At 36.0% G+C, this 20,456-nt stretch overlaps 1 protein-coding gene and 1 pseudogene across 1 annotated transcript; one reads left to right on the top strand and one right to left on the bottom strand.

The window, feature by feature from the left end:
* Positions 1–682: 682 nt before the first annotated feature.
* EMB2247 (protein EMBRYO DEFECTIVE 2247) lies at positions 683–12,125 on the bottom strand. Its single transcript, XM_089065797.1, has 27 exons — positions 11,937–12,125; positions 11,628–11,715; positions 11,029–11,155; positions 10,854–10,937; positions 10,302–10,396; positions 9,788–9,879; positions 9,505–9,558; positions 8,871–8,923; positions 8,728–8,795; positions 7,845–7,920; positions 6,797–6,880; positions 5,949–6,097; positions 5,747–5,864; positions 5,551–5,667; positions 5,057–5,277; positions 4,504–4,593; positions 4,014–4,125; positions 3,775–3,885; positions 3,528–3,665; positions 3,377–3,427; positions 3,185–3,297; positions 2,559–2,703; positions 2,145–2,249; positions 1,970–2,071; positions 1,768–1,840; positions 1,461–1,627; positions 683–1,155 (listed from the first exon to the last, which is right to left on the bottom strand). Exons 1-27 carry the CDS (start codon positions 12,082–12,084, stop codon positions 1,018–1,020), a joined length of 2,919 nt encoding a protein of 972 aa, XP_088921923.1. The 5' UTR covers positions 12,085–12,125; the 3' UTR covers positions 683–1,017.
* A 4,390-nt stretch (positions 12,126–16,515) lies between these two features.
* Positions 16,516–18,223, top strand: LOC125223110 (putative E3 ubiquitin-protein ligase RHC2A pseudogene; annotated as a pseudogene).
* The last annotated feature ends 2,233 nt before the right edge of the window (positions 18,224–20,456 follow it).

The following is a 20,456-nucleotide window of genomic DNA, read 5'->3' on the forward strand; positions in this document are numbered from 1 at the left end:
ACTTTAAAATATTATTCCCAAGATATTCGGAGGCCGGCTTGAAAATAACTCGTTTGAGCTCGTTTAGTGAAGCTTGTAAGCTAAACAAAAAGCTTGAGCATGGTTATATCATTTTAGTGTTAAAATATGAAATTTGGTCAAATTCTGATTCAGTATCATAAGGTTTTTTTTTGGTTCTTAATTGTTTAATCCATATATAAACCGATTTTTTTGGTGATGCTCAAAACGTTATTATTTAATTGAAACAAGAAAAGAAGTAAAAAAAATATGAATCATACTCATTTTAATGAAATAAATTTGTTTGAGAGTTACTAAAAGATGTCGTTTCGCACACGAATGAGACAATTGAGAAAAATTGAAGCTTCATAATTTCATTATTATGTTTTCAATTTTTATGGGAATGATCAAAATTTAACTAAATTATGACAATCATCCCAATTCAAAATATAAAATAGTAACCAAATATAATTAAATTCATTTCTATAATCATTAATAGTTGTATTTGATCGCTAACTACTTTTGTTTATCGCAAGTAATCAATGAATTTTAATCTATTTTTAAACAATATAGCAATTAGTATTGAGAAATATATCTAAATCTAGAAAGTTTATTTTGGTTCGAATAACTAAGTTTGGGAGCACAAGGATTTTATTCATCTCGACTCTGTCTGAATACCCAAAAATTTGGCACATTTAAAACATTTAATCCATATCATGTTCAATTGTTCCGTAACAATTAGTAATTTGCATCTCCAAATTCTCTATTTCTTGAAGAATCAAACATTATAGAACAGAATATGCTAAAGAAATGGAACCAAAATAGCTATACATCAATTCATATTTCAGAGTAGAAGATCACTAACTTTGGCTGTATTCGAGAGATCCGAGCAAACTGCACAAGGACGACGATAAGGTTGATCTTGTACATGAAAATTAGACCATCCATGTGATGCATCGTGAGTCATCTTTACCAGAAGCGTGATAGAATAAGACGAGTACAGGTTGGAAATATCGGACTTCATTGAGCTTGATTTGGCATGAGCGTTGTGGACTGGAGAAAAGCTAGCCGGTTTCTTGTTAAAGTTACTTTCTCTTCTGCTTCTGCTGCTTTTTCTCGAACCCCACGGACAATATCCTCAGGAGCTTTCTCAACAAACTGTAGAAAAACAGAAATGATTGGATTTCTGAAATGTAACTGAAATATACATAAATTCACAAGAAAGGAAGATACTAGATTCGTTTTATGACATTTACGTTGGTTTTTACAGAGACGATAATCTGTATTCAGCTAATGCTGAAGAAAACTAACTTTACAAGTGTGTGCATATTAATAGACTTTCTTCAATTTTTCACTAGTTATGATCAAATTTAGCGCATAAAATTGGTCGACGTGAGTACAATCATGTGTAAATCTAGAAAATAGGAAAGAAAAACACAAAATAATCATCTTCGACTACTTACACTTGGAGAGCTTAAGCGAGCCATAAGTCCATCATATTCGGTTTGCATTTTAGCTAGGCGCTTGGAAAGGCGCTGCATCTCAGCCGAGATATCTACCATGTCAGCAAGTGGAAGGTATGCTTCTAAACCTTCACTGGCAACAAGATGGACTGATTGACTAGCATCTCCTGAAATTCATTTGTGATAAAACATTGCCCAAAGTCATCGTACGAGGATTACCATTACATAAATGAAATTTCTTGAAACAAAAACAAAGCTGAGGTTAGACAAGATGCATTAGCTATTCTATTGATGTCAAGAGCACTACCTGGGGGAGATTGGGTAAAGCTTACGTTCTCCAAATCCAGTCTAGAGAGAAGAGCCAAAACATCCTTTTCTTTCTGCATCGTGAATCATACAGTGAAATCACATAATGTGAGATTATTTTAGGTGAAATCGCTTAGCAAAAAATTAAAATATCCGGTTGACTAATCCAAAGCTATATAGACCAAAGAATTTGGCCAACTTACAGAAATATACTGGATAACCTCTGCATTTGCAACAATTGATGCGGATATACGCTTTGCTGGTTCAACAGAGTACTCTGCCCGTGCATTTCGAATTGCTCTCGTCTGAGATAAAGCAGATGCAAACAATCATCCAACTGTTCCATGACCAGGCTAATAATGAAAGGTTGGAACTTACCAAAGCCTGTAAATTCTCAAATTTCTTCACGGATTCGGCTTGCCTTGGAAGAGAAGTTGATGGCCAAGCTGATACTATAAGAGCTTCTTTTCTGTTGGGTAATGACTGTATGGATAACACAAATGTAAAGAGGGGCCATTATAGCAAACAGCAGAGTTACAATTCCAAATATGAAAAACAAAAAAAAAATCAGAAATCCAAACAACATGGTTAGGCTTGAACATCTAGATGTCCAGCCTGAACAGCATATGCATGGGTAAAATTCTGACAGCCAAAAACTAACACGAGCTAGCCCAGGAACAAAAGATATCGTGATTGTGAAGTCGTGCATCTTGTGTAATAGATCCATATAATATCATGACTATTCTGAAAGCAAATTAAAACATGCCTATAAGAATCCAAGACAGTCTTTACCTGCCAAAGCTCTTCAGTTACAAATGGCATAAATGGGTGAAGTAATTTCAGTATTGATCCAAAGACATACAAGAGAACTGCTCGTGCCACAGAAGCAACTGAGTCATCTCCTTGATAGAGCCGGGCTTTACTTGCTTCAATATACCTAACCAGAAAAATGGTAAGCACCAGTGAGGTGAAAGGAAGAACCAGAAACTATGAAAAATGCATTTTGCAGGATGACAAATATTCTAATCATTACTCATGCAATGTAAAATTCAAATTTTGAGTGCCTAGAAAGCAATTATCATGGGATGTACAAGCATGAGATAAGAACATAAGCAATAACTACACAAGCAAAATAACAGAACTGTTGTAGAACAAATGCCAAGCTCAATTTGGCGATACAAACATGTCATCTCAAGATTTCTGAGATTCAACTCCCAGAGTAGACTCTGTCAATGTAACGATTTACATATTTTGGAACGCATCAAGAGATAAACAAAGCAAACAATCACACTTTTTTTTTATCTAATCTATGATCTTCAAAAACAATCAGTCGATTCGAATGATTTTTGGATGTGCCACTTGCTTGAAATGAAATTTTTAAAAAAAAAACAAGGACAAGCCAACACAACTTGACATACCAATCAGCAAAATCAGCCCAGAAAAAATCATAGATTTCCCGGGCAACATCTCCAAAGAAGAACTTGTCATAACTCATGGTGACAGCATCAATCAGCATATGAAGTTTTGTCACCTGCATAAATCACATTTCATTAGAAAGGTGAAAGAATGCTCATACATCATTACAATACCACCATATGATTGTATCTCACCACCCAACATTCAGGTAGAGGTAGCTTGAGCAGTGACTCTTCCTCATCAAACTGCAAAATTACAACCTTACTTCTCAGAATCGTCCATATATTTATAGCACAAAGTAGAAGTATGTGCCAGGATCAATGTGCAATGGTTGTGTCAAAGAACCTTATAGTCCTGAATAGCTGTCCAAGCTGATAAATCACTTTGAGGAGGCAAATTCTGTAACACAAACTTGCCACCATTCCACAGTTTGTTGGTGAAAGCTTTAGTAGAAGTCAACCTTTCAGTTGATAAATTGAGATCCTATAACATGAAAAGGATATGAATTAATAAGAGGACATGACATTTAGACAGGTTTTGGGACTTCAAGCATATTCCAGAGCAACATGCAGGTATTCTAGAGGAAACCGACCTGGCCAGCAGTTCCTAGAGAGAGAGTGAACCTTAGAGCATCAGTTCCATAATCTTTGATTGTATCAAGTGGATCTATAACATTTCCAAGCGATTTAGACATTTTGCGGCCCTACAAAATATGAATACCAGCAGTAAGGATATTCTATCAGAAGTGAATTATATTCTTTGATCTAGAAATGGTTCAGAAGATGACTTTTGAATGAGGCACTATCCTGTGCCTCACATTCTGTTGCTTACTTGAGAATCTCGTATAAGTCCATGAAGGTAAACATGTGAAAATGGAACTGTGCCCGTGAATTCAATCCCCATCATCACCATTCTTGCTACCCAAAAGAACAATATGTCATGCCTGTTCAAATGAAGCAGCTTTTTCTTTATGTTCAAAAGGGAAGTCCCTTTTAGAGGGAAAAAGGAATCAGAGTAGATATAACATAGATTCAAAAGACAGTAAAACCAGTATATTGGGTTAACATATCTCTCATTATCTCTGCAGGAGCATGAATCTGACAGAAAATTATGAAGCTTAATAAACGAAAAAAAAAACCTCTACTTCATGAGAGTGGCATTGCTGCTGTATCTAACTTTGGGTAACTGTAACTGATGTTCCATTTAATATAAATGCAAAAGTATAATTTCAAGTACATAGAGTGGTCTTCTCCTTGTAAATATTGCACTATTGAAAGTATGCAAAAAGGTAAAAGTAAAGCACAAGCAGAGGTGTAAGTACCCGGTCTCAAGAACTGATGTAGGATAAAAGTTCTTAAAATCCTCCGCTGACACATCTGGCCAACCAAGAGTGCTGAAAGGCCACAGTGCACTAAGAAATAACATATGTGATTAGTTTGACTCATCTGGCAAGCTGTCATATTACAGTTAAGAACATGTAAATTATTGGGCAAAGCATTTAAGAAAATAACGTCACCCACGCAACACATTCATAGTACCAGAAAACGCGCAGCAGTACATGATAAAAGAGAAATTGTCAAGAGACGATTAATGTTCTACCGATTTATGCACTTTCTTCTTCAAAATCTCTGGAATAGTATGATAAAACTTTTAATACAGTTGCTTGTAAGAATAGCCAGCTGCTGTGGCGCCTAAAAGGTGGTAGGTATCATTCTAACATAATTCTTTGTTAGCATACGCAGGGTAGATCACGAGTGATTATAAGCTCATTTATTCAAAACAGTCTTTTAACTTGAGAAGAAGAAACATCGTTACACAGAGAAAGGAAGGTATAAATGAAGAACTGCATTCAATTGATTTGCTTGACAACGGACCTTGAAAACCAGGTGTCAAGAACATCTGGGTCTTGATATATTTCGACGTCCTTTCCATATTTTTCACGTGCTTTTTCAAGAGCTTCTTCATCATTCCTAGCAACTATGTACTCGTCTTCACATTTTTTACCAACAATGTACCAAACTGGAATGCGGTGCCCCCACCATAATTGCCTGCTTATACACCAGTCCTTGATATTTGACAGCCAGTGATTATATATCTATAATCATAAGATACACAAGTGAGAATATTACTCCAGCTTCAAACAAATAACTTACTTTTTTATAAAAACAACTAAATGAAATTAAAGAGAGCAATGTAGTCAGAAATTGATGCTTTATGTTGCCTCTATGATCTGCTCAGAAATCTAAAAAGCAAAAGCTCAAGACTAGGCAGCATCAATAAAATCAATGGCTTCAAAGCTAACAGTAGACATGGTGAAGGCTAAATAAATAAATGATGAGCACAGGAATATGTAACTGGTGTTACATACCTTCTCAAATCTTTCGGGCAGGATGGTTAGTTCTCCCTTTTCCACTGCATGGAGAGCCTTTTCTGCCAATGAATCCATTGTCACAAACCACTGTTTGCTTACTAGAGGCTCTATTATCTGATAAAAGCAACTTTGCATTAGAAGGAAGATAGAAAGGTGCATCTTCATGCAAACCCATATTTAATATTTTGCACACCTCTCCACCACGTTGTGATCTAGGAACTCGCATAGTATAGGCCTCCTTTTTCACTGCTAGACCTGTCTCCTCGAGTTCTGACCAGAGTTTCTTCCGTGCCTCAAACCGATCAAGACCACTGTCATTTCAGTAAGATTAACTAGGAGAAATAGGACTTTATAAGCCACTTCAAGCAGTTTGACACTATAATCTCAACAGTTACCAGTATAAACCAGCAACTTCATTCAGTGTTCCATCTTTATTCATGACATTAAGAATGGGAAGCCCAAGCTTCCGAGCAAGTAGGTAATCATTGTGATCATGTCCAGGGCTTATCTTCAAGACACCAGTTCCAAAGTCTTTATCAACATACTGCATCATCCAAAATCAATTATATCCAGAAATGGGACATCACCACTCATAAATGAAAGAACAAGCAAGATTAAACTAGCATTGCTTTTATTGTTACTTTTTGCTTGATGCCAAAAAAGGAGAAACAAGATATTATTGTATTGTGAAGAGCACAAAAATCAACTTAGCAGTATATAATTTGCACTTTGATGAAGATAATACCAATCAAGCAATTGGTGTTTATCTCTGGTTATAGTCAATCACAACATGATAACAGAAATTGTAAGCCTCCCCATAAATGGTTACAGGAAGAAGGAAAGGAAATATGTATGTATTTTCACAGGGATTGACTTGCTTGGAGTTCAAAATCAGATAGATAATGTTACAATTAATCTTCAGCACATATTATAATTACATAAGAAGGAAGTATATGTACAAGAATTCAATAGATGAAAGACAACTATAAAACATTAGATACTATAAGTCAGCCTATAAGTTGGGCATGGGTACAGGTTTTCTTACTTAATTCATTTTTTCGGTAATGTGTTTTCTAACTTATTCTAATACAGTCAATTAGGGTATTCATGATACAATAGCATCTATCTGCACATGATCCTGAAACTTTGACCACTAAAGCATTTCCCCCCTAATCTTCAGAAGGAGGTTGCTTAAGGTTCATAATATCACCAGCTGGTGCAAGCATGACAGAAGGTTTTTTACCTTATCAGAAATTATGGGGACATGCCGACCATAAGTCATTGGTACAATAGCCATCTTTCCTATGTACTTGGCATATCGTTCATCCTGAGAAACATAAACAAAAAATGTTGTGAGATGAGACCATAAACTAAACAAAGATTCTGTTTAGATTAAAGAACTGCTTCAACCACATTATTTTTCAGGAAAGGGGGCACAAAAAGAAATCCGAGTCCATCATGAGTAAACAACAGGAAATGGCCAAACGCTTTAAACAACCACCTTTAGACTTCATATAGATACCAATTTTCTTGTTGGGGATAAGAAACAGAAATTTTATTTTGATAATGATGACCCATACAGATTTATAAAGACAAATCTACAATCTAACAGTCCACTGTCCAGCTAAATCTAATAGGTTGACAATTTTAAAATATTTGTGGATTCAAACCCCAAGGGCAACGGTAAATTTGATATAATTCCATACTAAATTTGTCTAATTTCACTAGACACTCAGATCACATCTTCTTATATGGGTTTTAAAATGTCACATTTACGTATCTCTTATACACCACTTTAAATATAAGGAAAAACATTTGAATTCAGCTAGAAGCAGCGAGGAAAGTCCGCCTAAGTCTCAGCATTAATGTTGTAAGTTGTTAAGCAACAAGCCACTCAAATATTAATAGTCCCACGATTCCACCACTGGCTTGTCTTGACTCTTGATTTTCACACATTAGTTGATTTATGGAGAGGCATAGTTATGAAGGATAGAATTTTTTTTGCAGGATAAATAATATGGAAGGAAGGAAGGCTCTGTCCAAGTACCAACTAGCATACGAGTAGGAAAAAAGGAACTAGAAGTCTAGAATATTATCAGTAGATTGACTTGTTTACAGGAATAGGATCCATTACTGAGATTCACCAACCACTAGCCTTTTGTCTTGAGATATTACATGAAAAATGTATGTGGGAATCCCATAAATGAAAATCAATCTCCATAAATGTACTCCAAAAAAACGAATCTCATGGTAGTTTTTGATGTGACTCATCAAAACATAAAAAAAGTTACCTCTGGATTCACTGCTATTGCTGTATCTCCAAATAAAGTCTCTGGTCTTGTGGTTGCGATTGTCAGAAAGTCATCCCTGTGATGTAATGAAAAAAATCATGGCTTTAAGAGTATGAATATATAGGTTGCTGCTTCCTGCAAGTGTCCTGGGAATAGTAAGCTTCATATACACTTGATTCATGTCAGAATTCTACCTTTTCCAAATTTATTTTCAGGCTTCTTACTGAGAATTTTCATTTGCTCAGTTCTTTCTATAATCCTCTCACCTTAACATAAAGCATTTATGAATTAATTCCAACATTGAGAATACTATTAAAACCTTTTTGACCAACAATAAGAGGATGGAATGATACTAGACACACATTTGATGCAGGTTTGACATAAGTAAAAGATTGCCAGTAGAGAAGTTACTACATTATTTGTGGCATGTAGTCTGAATATGCAGCCTGCATGTATTCATGCAACAATAAGTAAACTGTTCTAGTTGTCATCCACTAAGCATTTGTTATACTTTTTACATTGTTTTTCAATAATGACACTTGAGATTAACAAAAGAACCTAATTAGTTGAGCTTCAACACAAAGTTATAGCTTTACATGCCAAGTCAAATACAAGGTCAATATTGTGAATACAATCATCAATGATGTTGGTCAAAAGTCAAAAATACAATCCAAGTCCAAAAATTACTACAAGTAAAGTACCATTATAAATAATGCTAGAAGTTTGAGCAGCCAAAGCAACTACGCACAAGCATATAGTCAAATACACATATATTAAAAATGAAGTCCAAGACAGGCATTTATCAGGGGAACCTCATGAATCCTAAGGCTTCAAGCAAGAGTAAATTTCACTGATCTGCAATAATTTATGATCGTTAAGATACCTTGTACCACCAGCAACTCGGTACTTAATGTGGTATAGAGCGCCTGGTTCTTCTGAGTACTCTACTTCCTAAGAGAAATATTCATCACATCAAAATAAGATGCCAATAGGAGGTAAACTGGAAAAGTGTCATGATCTGCGTACCAAGTCAGAAACTGCAGTCTGTAATTTAGGGGACCAGTTGACCATGTAAGATCCTGTAATTTAGGGGGGCAATTAGCATGAAACAAATACAAAACTGAAAAGGCAAAACATCAATCCAGAAAGTGATTTGCTAGAGTATAAACAAAACAAGATTTGGGCTTTGCAGTTACACTAATTTTCTCAGGAGTGATTGTCCCCTTTTATGCTGTTCAAACAGTTTTGTAATACTCCCTCCGGCTCATAAAAATATGTGCACTTTCCATTTTCGTCCGTCCCACAAAAATATGTGCATTCCATTTTTGGAAAGTAATATCAATTTAATAATGTAGGTCTCACTATCCACTAACACTACTTTAACTACCATTCTCCTCCTCTCTCTTACTTTTACCATACAGTTCTACTCATCTCTCTTACTTTACCAATTTTGTCTTAATTCCCGTGCCATCTCATCCGCCCATATTTTTATGGGACGGAGGGAGTAGTTTTTATTGTCCTTGTATAATGATTCAATAAGAAAAATAGTAGCCATGATATTTTAGTTTAAGTTTGATGTATACTGAAAAAAGTTATAATGACATTTAAGAAACAAGCTTTAATTCAAACCCTATGACATGGGTCCAAAATATGTCCCTACCTTGATAGATTAGACCTTTATCATGGAGCCTAACAAAGGCCTCAACAACAGCTCCTGAAACGGTTGGAAGAGTGAAATTCAGTACAAAAAAACATCTCTAAGAAACATTAAATGCAGGTGATAGGAGACAGTACTGAACTTTGCAAGAACCAGAGTGAGATAAGTGTAGTATAGATAACCAATAAGACCTCAAACCATTGACTATGTTGTATGAGTCTGAATCTAAATTTGCTAACAATAATGCATGGTTGATGGAGGATTTACAGGATGAAAACGGCCTTACGACTCAGCTGAGCATCAAGGGTGAAGCGTTCCCTGGTCCAATCACAAGACGCACCAAGTCTCCTTATCTGATTTGTTATTGTCCCGCCATATCTATAAGATAATGTGAATTTTCAAAATTAGCAATATAAAATCAGAAACTGCAGTGCGGATGGTCGGCCATTATTGACAAAAGGGCATGGTCGGCCATTACTGAAAAATATGAAGTGACAGACTACTGCTATATCTCACTAAGCTAGACATAGATCTGGGTGAACATAAAAAATAACTCAGGTATCATCACTATTAAGAATATTAAGTAGAGCCTCTCAACAAGATCCAAGAAATCAACTCACTCACTTAAAGCACATCCATATGATTCTCATAAGATCTAAGATTCTAAAGCATTTGGGTAATTATTTAACTCAAAAATGTGCAACGGTTTTGAAAAATTGCCACGAATTTAAAATTAAGGTCTCAACAGGCAATATAGTAAGGTAAAACTAGTACTCCGGGAAGCAGGATAAAAAGATTACTTTTCTTTCCAAGTCCAAACTCTTTTTGTGAATTCTTCTCTACCCATGTCAGCTCTCTTAATTCCTTCCTCAGCCAGCATTCTTTCCACAACCAACTGAAAGTAACGATAAGTTAGTCCATAGAAGGGTTTACCAAAAAAAAAAAAAAAAAACTTTCTTCAATACATACAGATCAACAAGAAATAGAAACTCAAAGCTCAAAAAGAATTGTTTTAACATAAGAGAAAAAAGGAGCAACTTCTCACATCAGATGAAACTGGAAATATTGCACAAAGTATAGCCACAGGTGCAGCCTAATGTCAACGTTGGGACTGACACCTGTCCCATTATTGTCTTAAATAACTAAACAGCGTGATCTTAAGCACCCTATAATGCTACACACTAGAAATGCAAAAATCATTTCATTATTCATTGAACCAAATCATGTAAATAGCAAGCTGGGACCGATTTTCTTTTTTGAAGAAAAGAATACCACTTGCTAATGAAGAAATTCTTTTAACGACACTGGACTGATGTATGTATAAAAAATGAGGTGTTAGATACAGTATTAACCTGGGTTGCAATACCGGCATGATCAGTTCCAGGAAGCCAAAGTGTAGGTCTCCCTTTCATTCTGTTGTATCTTACCATTATATCCTACATTTGTAACAGAGTTAATCCGGAAAATGTTGATGTGCACTTTTTCAGTGATAACACGCATATGTCAAAAGCATCTTCATTTTTCAACCTCAAGAGTGACAAACATAGCATGTCCCATGTGCAACGAGCCGGTTACATTAGGAGGTGGCATTGATACTACAAAAGGATCACCTCCCCTCTCAAGATTTGGCTTGAAATATCCTTGAGACTCCCACCTATATCCATAATGGGGATGTCAAAGCTTAACATTAACATCGCAAAAAAAGTGTTAAATATACAAGATAAACACTTTGCGTGATACTAAGGGCAAACTGAGATGAAACTTCATCATTTCATAAGAAAATAACTTGAGAAGCCCTTGACAAGTGACAGCTAAACTTGGAACTGATCTGGTTAGATAAATGCAGAGATCCATTTTGAACCAATCAAAGTTATCCTGCACAATCCTTTTTTATTTCAAATCAATGTCACAACTACTAGACCAAAGCCGCAAGCACGTGGTATTTCGTTCTTCGAACACTATGTTTTTTCCGCAGCATCTAATAACAAGAAAACCTTCCTCTACTTTCCATTCTTGTTCTTAAACATCAGAATGGCAAAACAAATTATTATATCTTCGTTTCATCCTCATTATAACTTGGAATTAACCTCAAAACTACCAGAAGCATAAACGAAAACATGAATTACCATTTATATATCCTCTCTTCCGCAGTAAAATCAAAAGCTTTTGCCACTTCCGGCGATGTAAATACACCATTATCCGCTATTCCAGCAACTGAATATATTCATAATTTAAAAAATCAGTGAACGAAACTACACTAAACCTAACAATCAATTCAAAACGAATAGCGCCACACATTCAATCCAGCTTCAACCAATAGAAGATTTTTATAACTGAACACTACAAATTTCATCTCTGGCAGAAATTAAAAACAATTACATTCCAAAATTCCAATAATTCATAACCAAGGCGACAAATTTCCAAATGCATAGTACCAGTGGTGAAGCGCGTGTTTCTGAAACGAATGTAGTAGGAACGAGAAAGAGAGATGCGGCGGCGTGGCTGCGTGGAGAAGAGGAGTGGATTGAGTTTATTGCATATTGAGCAAGAAGAAGATAAGAGAGAAAAATTGGAGGCCGCCATTTTCAGCTTCCCCTCTACTGAGACGAAAGCCTGCAGATTTTGTAAGCTGCTTTTTTTTGTTTTAATAATTTTAAAATTAAATTCATTTGCCGAGATAAATTTATTCCTTGCATTATTATAAATATTATAAATAGGAATAAAATAGTTCTGTTTTTAAATCAAAGCTGACTTAATTGATAAATTAATCATTATTAACAAACTTAAATATTATCAGCTACAAGTAGCTATGCACGATAGTATTTCACTGGAAAATATTACTACTAGTGTCAAATTATAATTAAATAAAAACAGAAAATTGAAAGAAGAAAAAAACAATTATCAAAATTTAAATTTTGATTGGGTAAGAATATTCATAATAGTTGTAATATAAACCATGAGAAATTTTATGATAGACTTACTATGTCTGAAACTATTTAATTAGAATAGCTTTAAATTTGGTATGATATCAATTTGGAAAGCTGGTTTCGTAGCTAACATCGGAAGTTGCTCCATTTTGTCCGCAGAAATATGGTGCATATTTTATGGGCTCAAGCTAGCCAAGGAGTTGGGATTTCGGAAGTTAGAGGTTGAGAGTGATAGTCTTGTCGGAGTTTCTATGATTATGGGATGAAATGAAGTGTCTATTAATAGCCGCTCCATAGTGCAGAAGGTTTGTGGGTTATTCCGAGAGTTTGATGCAGTAACGATTCACCATGTGCATAGAGAAGGGAATTTTTCTGCCGATTTTTTGTCACATTGTGCTTATATAGTTTTCAGAGAGGTGTTCATGTTCTTGAGACGCCACCTTTAGGTGTCAGTAGTTGGTTGCTTCATGATAGATTTGGTATTTCATACCCTCGTTAGTTTGCTTTGTTTACCGGCCTTTGCCGCTTTTATTACCAAAAAAAGAAAAGTACTTCATTAATTCACGATTTTTCTAGTTGCCACTCGACTTGAGCAAAGGCTGTATACTAAACGTCTTATGGGAAAATTAATTGCTCAGAAATATTGGTGTTATATTCTCAAATAGTTGAAGAGCACAAAATGTGGTGGAAAAATAGAAGTGGGGAGGCGAAATTTGGGTACCAAAAAATTACTTCTGGATCAAAGAAATAAAAATGAAATAAAAAAATCATTCAAAAAAGTGAATTTAGAAATCCCAAATCGATTGAAGAATATAATGGGAACAAAATTGTGACTGGGTGGATTAAAAAACCAAATATATATTTATAGTAAAGAAGAGAATTAGGGCCATCTCCCAACCAAACCTTTCATTTTCAGAAATTATGAAAATAAATCGATAATTTTCTATATTGATGAAAAATTAATGTACATGTCACACCAATAAAATAAATATTAATAATTTGGTTTTAATCAGCGCGTCTATTTGACTTTATATTCCCAGGAGGAAAGACAATCTTTATTGAAACTATTTTGATTTTTCAACATTATTTGTAAGGGGTGTACGGCTTGCAAGATTGTATCCGGGATTAAATTTGTAGGGTGTTTGGTTAATGAGATTCAATCCTACACTCAATCCTAGATGGATAATTATGTGATAATTATCATAGTTAACCCCCTATGACTAAAATAATCTCTCAACTCAATCCTAGATTATATCTTAGTTACTATTTTATTTTGGAAATCGAACACCATCGTAGTGGTTGAAATGCTACTAACGGGTAATAAGTTCAAGTTTTCGTAATTATAAAGGCTTGAGTTTCTAAAAAAAATTACCTAACTTGCATTTTATGAGGCATAGAGAATCTGTTTTGTAGAAAATCCGATATAGATTCATGAAGAAAAAATATTGTGCAGTACCCCCTCCGTCTACTATTAAGAGTCTCATTTCTTAGGGACACATGTTTTAAGAAATCTTAAGAAAAGTGGTGAAAAAAAGTTAGTGGAATATAGGTTTCACATGTATATACTAGTTTTAAATAAAATGTGAGTTGAATGAGTTAGTGAAATGTAGGACCCTATTGTCATTTATGGTAAAAGTGAATCGACACTCCTATTCACGGACGGACGAAAATAGAAAAACATGACTCCTATTTGCGAACGGATGGAGTATTAAATACTCCCTCCGTCCGCGAATAGGAGTCCCGGTTGGCCATTTTCATCCGTCCGCCATTAGGAGTCCCGGTTAGACATTTTATCTTGGGAGTATAAAAAATGACCCCATTTTTCCCTTAATTTAGAAGCTGCAATTAATTTTAATCCACTTTTATTGCAATTTCTCACTCTCTCTCTTAATATTAGATTTCATTATTTCAAAGAATAAATCAAATAATAATATAAATGGGTCTCACATTCCACTATCACACACTTAAATTATTACACTCAAACTTTTCTTAAAACTGGCACTCAACTCAACCGGAACTCCTATTCGCGGACGGAGAGAGTAATAATTTAATATTTTTTGTATGAAACGAAAAAAAAGTCAAACACTATCTTTAGAGCATTCACAATGGTAGCCGATGCGAGGGCTGGGCATTCGGCCACCCCATCGGCTTCCAACGTGGAGAGAGAGGTGTCTCCACTCACCAACGCCTCCACCCCAAGGCCGAGCTAGCGCTTCAGCCGATCTCTCATCGCCTCTCCATCAACCCCAAGATAGGCCCCCATTGCGAGGCGCTGGGACCGTTTTTCAATTTTTTTTAAAATTAATTTATTAAATTTCCTCCCATATAAATACCTCATCCTTAATTATGTGTGAGAAAAAAATGTGATTCGAGAAATAATTTGTATTTTAATTTAAATTATTTAGACATTAACATTAAAAATAAAAGAAAATAGTGTTGATGTAAAAATGAGATAGACTCTTAGATGGACTCTCATTGTAGAAAAATGGGCTGCTGATATGGTAAAAGGGAATGGAGATATGCTATGAGACGAGGTCCGAATTTAAGGTTCTCATTGTGAGTGCTCTTATGTAGTTACTCTAAAATAGACTCTTGCTTTTAATAGTACTTCCTTTCCTTTCGTCCCAAGTCCCAAGGTAGTTGGTAGTATTTTCTTTTGCAATCATTTTGAAAAATGATACTAATAGATGTTAAAGACTAGAGTGTAAAAAGAAAAAAAAAATATTTTAAAAGAGTTAGAAGGAAAGAGTGCTACACATAAAAATTTTATGAAAAATAAGTAAAAATTATTTCTGAGCATCCTGGTCTCAACGGGCCAGTGCGAACGGGCTAGCCTGATTTCTAACCGGGTTGCAATTTGTTAGTCCTAATCCTCTAATTTTAGTGGGTTAATCGGGTCAGCCCATGAGGTTCGGGTTGAATTGCCATATCTAATGTCACGTACAATTGTAAAATTTAAGAATGACTATAACTTACAAAAATGCTTAAGAACTTAAATATAATCGGGAAAATTTCCCAATCCATTTATATTAATGAATGAGTGGATGATTAAAAGAAAGAAAAGAAAATTATGTTATGATATTTTCCGTTAGTCACGGTCTACTCTGACTTCTAGAACAATATAGTCCAACCGTGTCGACATTGAAGTACACTACTATAAGAACATTCAAAAACAAAATTATGTAATTTCCGTATACAAATTTAGCTAAACTGAATTTAAATGAAAAAGATAACTAAAAGTACTAATTTAAGAACAAATTATCAAAAGCCAATTAAATGTGATCAAATTATGTAATCATCACTTAACCCTTCCATGTTATTTTATTAAGTTGTGAAAGGTGGATTAGGAATAGAGTAGGAGATCTATTCCGATCAATATGATACGTGTTATCTTTTACAAAATTCATGTGTAGCTTTGAGAATTTGTGGGATAAAATCTGCTGCTATGCAATTGGTTTGGAATGGAGATGCAATGGAGGGTGATGATTGAATAGCCTATAATAGATTAGAAGTTGGGCACTTACGTATGTAGTAAGTAATTATGACAAACGGCTTAGAGAGCAGAATTCTTGAGGTGGGCGTGGAAAATTTGAGAGACGCAATCAACGATGAAATCTCAATTCTTTATGAAAACGGAGTAGAGAGCATAATTCTCATTGAATAGATAAATATAGAGATAATGTGAATCTCAAAAAATAAATTACAAATCAGATGAATTGAGAAGTCTGCGAAAATAAAATAAATATTATCAAACATGTACAATTTGATGGTTGTCATATAGTAGATAACAATTTAACTAAAACCATTTACCTTAGATAATTGTACACAGATCCCAATTTATAATTTTCAATTAATTTTTAAAGCTGTAAATCAAAATTTGATTTTTCCGCAATTTACTCTAATTTAAATGGCACAGTTAATTCCCACTAACGTCCCATTCAACGCCGTCAGGTCAACAGTTTCATTCCAAGCGTTGAATTCACGCTGCATCTCAATCAACTCCACACGCTTTTCCGATTTTACCCTTCCCCGTCGGCGTTATTCCCACTCATAACCCTCACCAATATAAGCCCTAATTTTCTTGATCCCCAATTCACACACACACGCACTCATCAATTTTCCCCAAATATTCAAATTCAGCTCCGATCCAAAATCGGATTCATACATTTCTTGTTTTCTCTGCAATTCAAGAAGAAGATCGCATTAATTTCCATGTCTTCCACATACTGGTGCCACAGATGCAACCGCTTCCTCAGGGCTTTGAATCCGGAATCCATCGATTGCCCCGATTGCAGCTCCGGATTCGTCGAAGAGGTCGAGGCTCCGCCGCCGCCGTCTTCAATTTCCGACTCCAGGCAACGCCGCTTCCCCGCCGCGGCTATGTACATGATGCAGGCGCCCGAGCCATGCCCTATTCCGGGGCCGGCGTCCGTATCGAGCCCTAGGCTGCGAAGGAGCCGCAGAAATGGAGGCGATCGGTCGCCGTTTAATCCTGTCATCCTTCTCCGTGGTGGCGCCAGCGATGGCGGAGGTGGAGGTGGAGGCGGTGGGGGAGGGTTTGAGCTGTATTACGACGACAGAGCGGGGTCGGGGCTGCGGCCGCTACCGGCGACGATGTCGGAGTTTTTGCTCGGTTCGGGCTTCGACAGGCTGCTGGATCAGCTATCGCAAATTGAGGCGAACGGGATGGGGAGAATCGACAGCAATCCGCCCGCATCGAAGGCCGCCATCGAGGCTATGCCGACCGTGCCGATAATCGATCGCCACATTGCGATTGAATCGCACTGCGCGGTCTGCAAGGAGGCGTTCGAGCTGGGGAGCGACGCCCGCGAGATGCCCTGCAGTCATCTGTACCATCAGGACTGCATCCTGCCGTGGCTCTCGTTGAGGAATTCGTGCCCCGTGTGTAGGCACGAGCTGACAGCCGAGGATAATGAGAACGGGAATGGCGGTGGGGACGCGGGTAGAGGAGGAGGGAACGAGGTGGGGAGTGAGGATGAGACGGTGGGGATGACGATATGGAGATTGCCCGGGGGTGGTTTTGCAGTGGGGAGGTTTTCTGGAGGGGGGAGAGGCGAGCTCCCGGTTGTTTACACGGAAATGGATGGCGGGTTCAATAACAATGGGGTGCCGAGGAGGGTTTCTTGGAGTTCTAGAGGTAGCGTTTCGAGGAACAGGGGAGGATTGAGGAGGCTGCTAACCGGCTTCATGTCTTGTTTTGGGAGAAGTGGATCTTCCACTTCTACACCTAGGATTAGTCGGAGGAGTGGCTCGTTGTCATCGGTTTTTAGCACCACACATACACGACGAGCAAGAGCTGCAGATGAGTCGTTTCAACGAATAGGGGAGGATTGAGGAGGTTGTTAACTGGCTACATGTTTTGGGAGAAGTGGATTTTCCACGTCTACACCTAGGATTAGTCGGGGACTGGTTCGTTGTCATCGGGTTTTAACTCCACAGCTAGATGAGGTAGAGCTTTGAGTTTGAAGTGAATGAGAGGAGAGTTAGGGAAAAGATTGGTGATTCTTGATGTAGAAGCAGTTGTTTGAGGTTGTAAATAGTTGGATACCACAAGTATTCAAGTTTGTAGTTGTGCTCGAGGATGGCTTCTCTAAATTGATAGAATAATCTTGTGAAATTACTGTAACGGAAAATGTGTATTCTCTATGAGAGCTCTCAAATGTGATTTTGAATCTTGAGAGGAAGAAGTGTCGAGCTTTGTCACACTTTTGCCTTTTAACATTTCAAGAATTGTGGTGATTTCAGTTTGATGAATAAATGTTGCAACTTGTGTATGCAAAGATGTGCATTGATTTCTTTTTTGAAAAAAAGTGTAGGTTGATTTGTATATAATCATACAACATCTTATGTTATGACATCAGAGGTAATGTCACACTGTTGAGGTTGCTCTATCTTTTTTATTTGGTTTATATTGATGCTAATGTGATCCATTTTCTATTTTCTCTTATTTTTTGTTTTTCGTTGCCGTTTTTCTAATTTTAGCACATTATTGACATATATGAATATGTTGGCAGCAATTAAATAGGCAGGTTTTTTTTAACTTCACAGAACGTAAACAAGGGAAATATCTATTTTCTCTATATTTCTGTCTAATTGAAAATGGATTGAAAATGGGAACCTGGAAAGTATACACGCCCTTTAATTGTTAATAGGCTATATCTATTTATGATAATTTATATTTGTAATAAGTTAGATCCAATTTCCACTAGCAATCTTTTAATAAAATACCCCCCCCCCCCAAACCCCAAAAAATAAAATAAATAAAAGAGTACCTACTTTAATAGTGTTGTATTTTACCGAAATGATAAGAGTGAAATTATATCATTTCTTGGTTATTATTTGAAAAAATATCAGTTAATAAATAAAAATAGACTGGAATTATTCATTTATTTATGAGTAAAGGCCAAATATGGTCCATAACATATGACCGTTTTATCAATTTGGTCCTTAACATTATCTTTTTGATTATTTGGTCCCTCACAAATAAACTCGGACCCGAATCGGTCCTCACTTAACAGAACCGTCAAAAAATAGACGATGACCGCAATTTGACTATATTAAATTACTAATGGTAATTAATTATACCTAATTATAATTCTTAATTCCTATTAAATTACAAATTATTCATTTCATTTTGCAACTGATACTATCTTTTTTCCAATTTTGCTAATAGGAAAAGAATTATAATTAGGTATAATTAATTACCATTAGTAATTTAATATAGTCAAATTGCGGTCATCGTCTATTTTTTTACGGTTCTGTTAAGTGAGGACCGATTCGGGTCCGAGTTTATTTGTGAGGGACCAAATAATCAAAAAGATAATGTTAAGGACCAAATTGATAAAATGACCATATGTTAGGGACCATATTTGACCTTTACTCTTTATTTATTATACTCCTTTATTCAGGCAAGCCCAATTAATTGTAATAAAACATGCCCAACTAAATAAATCGACAAAATTAAAAAACAGAACGGTTGTCTTCCTCGTCTAGATCTGGACTTTCTGCCACTTTTGCCTCCCGACTTCCTCCATATTTTTCCTCAATTCTTAACAATGATTCTTCTTATCTTTTCTTATTTTCCTACAAAGGCCGAAGGATTGGGTGGGGGTGGACCTGCTGTGGGGTCAGAGGCAGAGTTGCACCGGGTTAGAGGTCGACTATTCAAGTTTTCCGGCAACACTTGCTGGCCGACGGTGGCGTCGGTGACCCCACCTAGGTCCGCGCGTCGTTGCTTTAGTGGATGTATATTTTTTAGCATGAAAATTAAGAAAAAATGTTTGTAAAATATTTAATTAAAATTAATAAAAGAGAGAAAAAATAAAGAGAATAAAGTAAAAGAGAGAAAAAATAAAAGTGATAAAATGTGATACTCCATCCGTCCCATAATAAATGACATACTTTGGCAATAATACGATATTTTAGGAGATGTTGTTTTGTGTGTTAAGTGGAGAGAGAAAATATTATATTTATATTAATGTGAAAGAGAACTTTTAAAAAAACACGAAATATGATTTCTTTTGTGGAATGAACTAAAAAGTTACTATCTATTATGGGACAAAGAGAATACTTTTTACTAAAAAAAAAAGAAATGTCTCTACTACTATGCAACATCCAATTGAAGATACTCTACTACTCCCTCCGTTTCTTCATAGTTGAGGCAGAACTTTTTGGCACGGAGTTTTAAAAATGAATGTTGAGTGTGTTAAATAAATAGATAAAAAAAAGCAAGAGAGAGAAAAAGGTAGAGAGAATAAAGTATACAGTGAATAAAGTAGAGAGAATAAAGTAAAAAAGAGTAAAGTAAGAAAGAGAAAAAAGTTACTCCCTCCGTCTCATATTTATAGTCACATTTAGTTAGGGCACGAGTTTTAAGGAATTGGTGGAGTGTGTAATTAATGAAGTGAGATGGTGGAGTGTGTAATAAATGAAGTAAGATGAAGAAGTGTATAATAAATTAAGTGAGTTGGTTGAAGGTGAGTCCCTTGTTGACTTTTTGGTTTTTTT

This window comes from Salvia hispanica, chromosome 2, assembly GCF_029641045.1.
Source record: "Salvia hispanica isolate PSC_SH4W2 chromosome 2, Shi_PSC_v1, whole genome shotgun sequence".
In the NCBI taxonomy this organism is placed as follows: domain Eukaryota; kingdom Viridiplantae; phylum Streptophyta; class Magnoliopsida; order Lamiales; family Lamiaceae; genus Salvia; species Salvia hispanica.

Bases quoted from the DNA above. Each gene is read 5' to 3' on its own strand.
- EMB2247 (XM_089065797.1), bottom strand. From the start codon at position 12,084: ATGGCGGCCTCCAATTTTTCTCTCTTATCTTCTTCTTGCTCAATATGC. The intron at 6,098-6,796 runs GTAAAAAACCTT...TGGATGATGCAG, and splicing joins TCCCCATAATTTCTGATAAG to TATGTTGATAAAGACTTTGG. The intron at 1,628-1,767 runs GTAGTGCTCTTG...AATGAATTTCAG, and splicing joins CTTTACCCAATCTCCCCCAG to GAGATGCTAGTCAATCAGTC.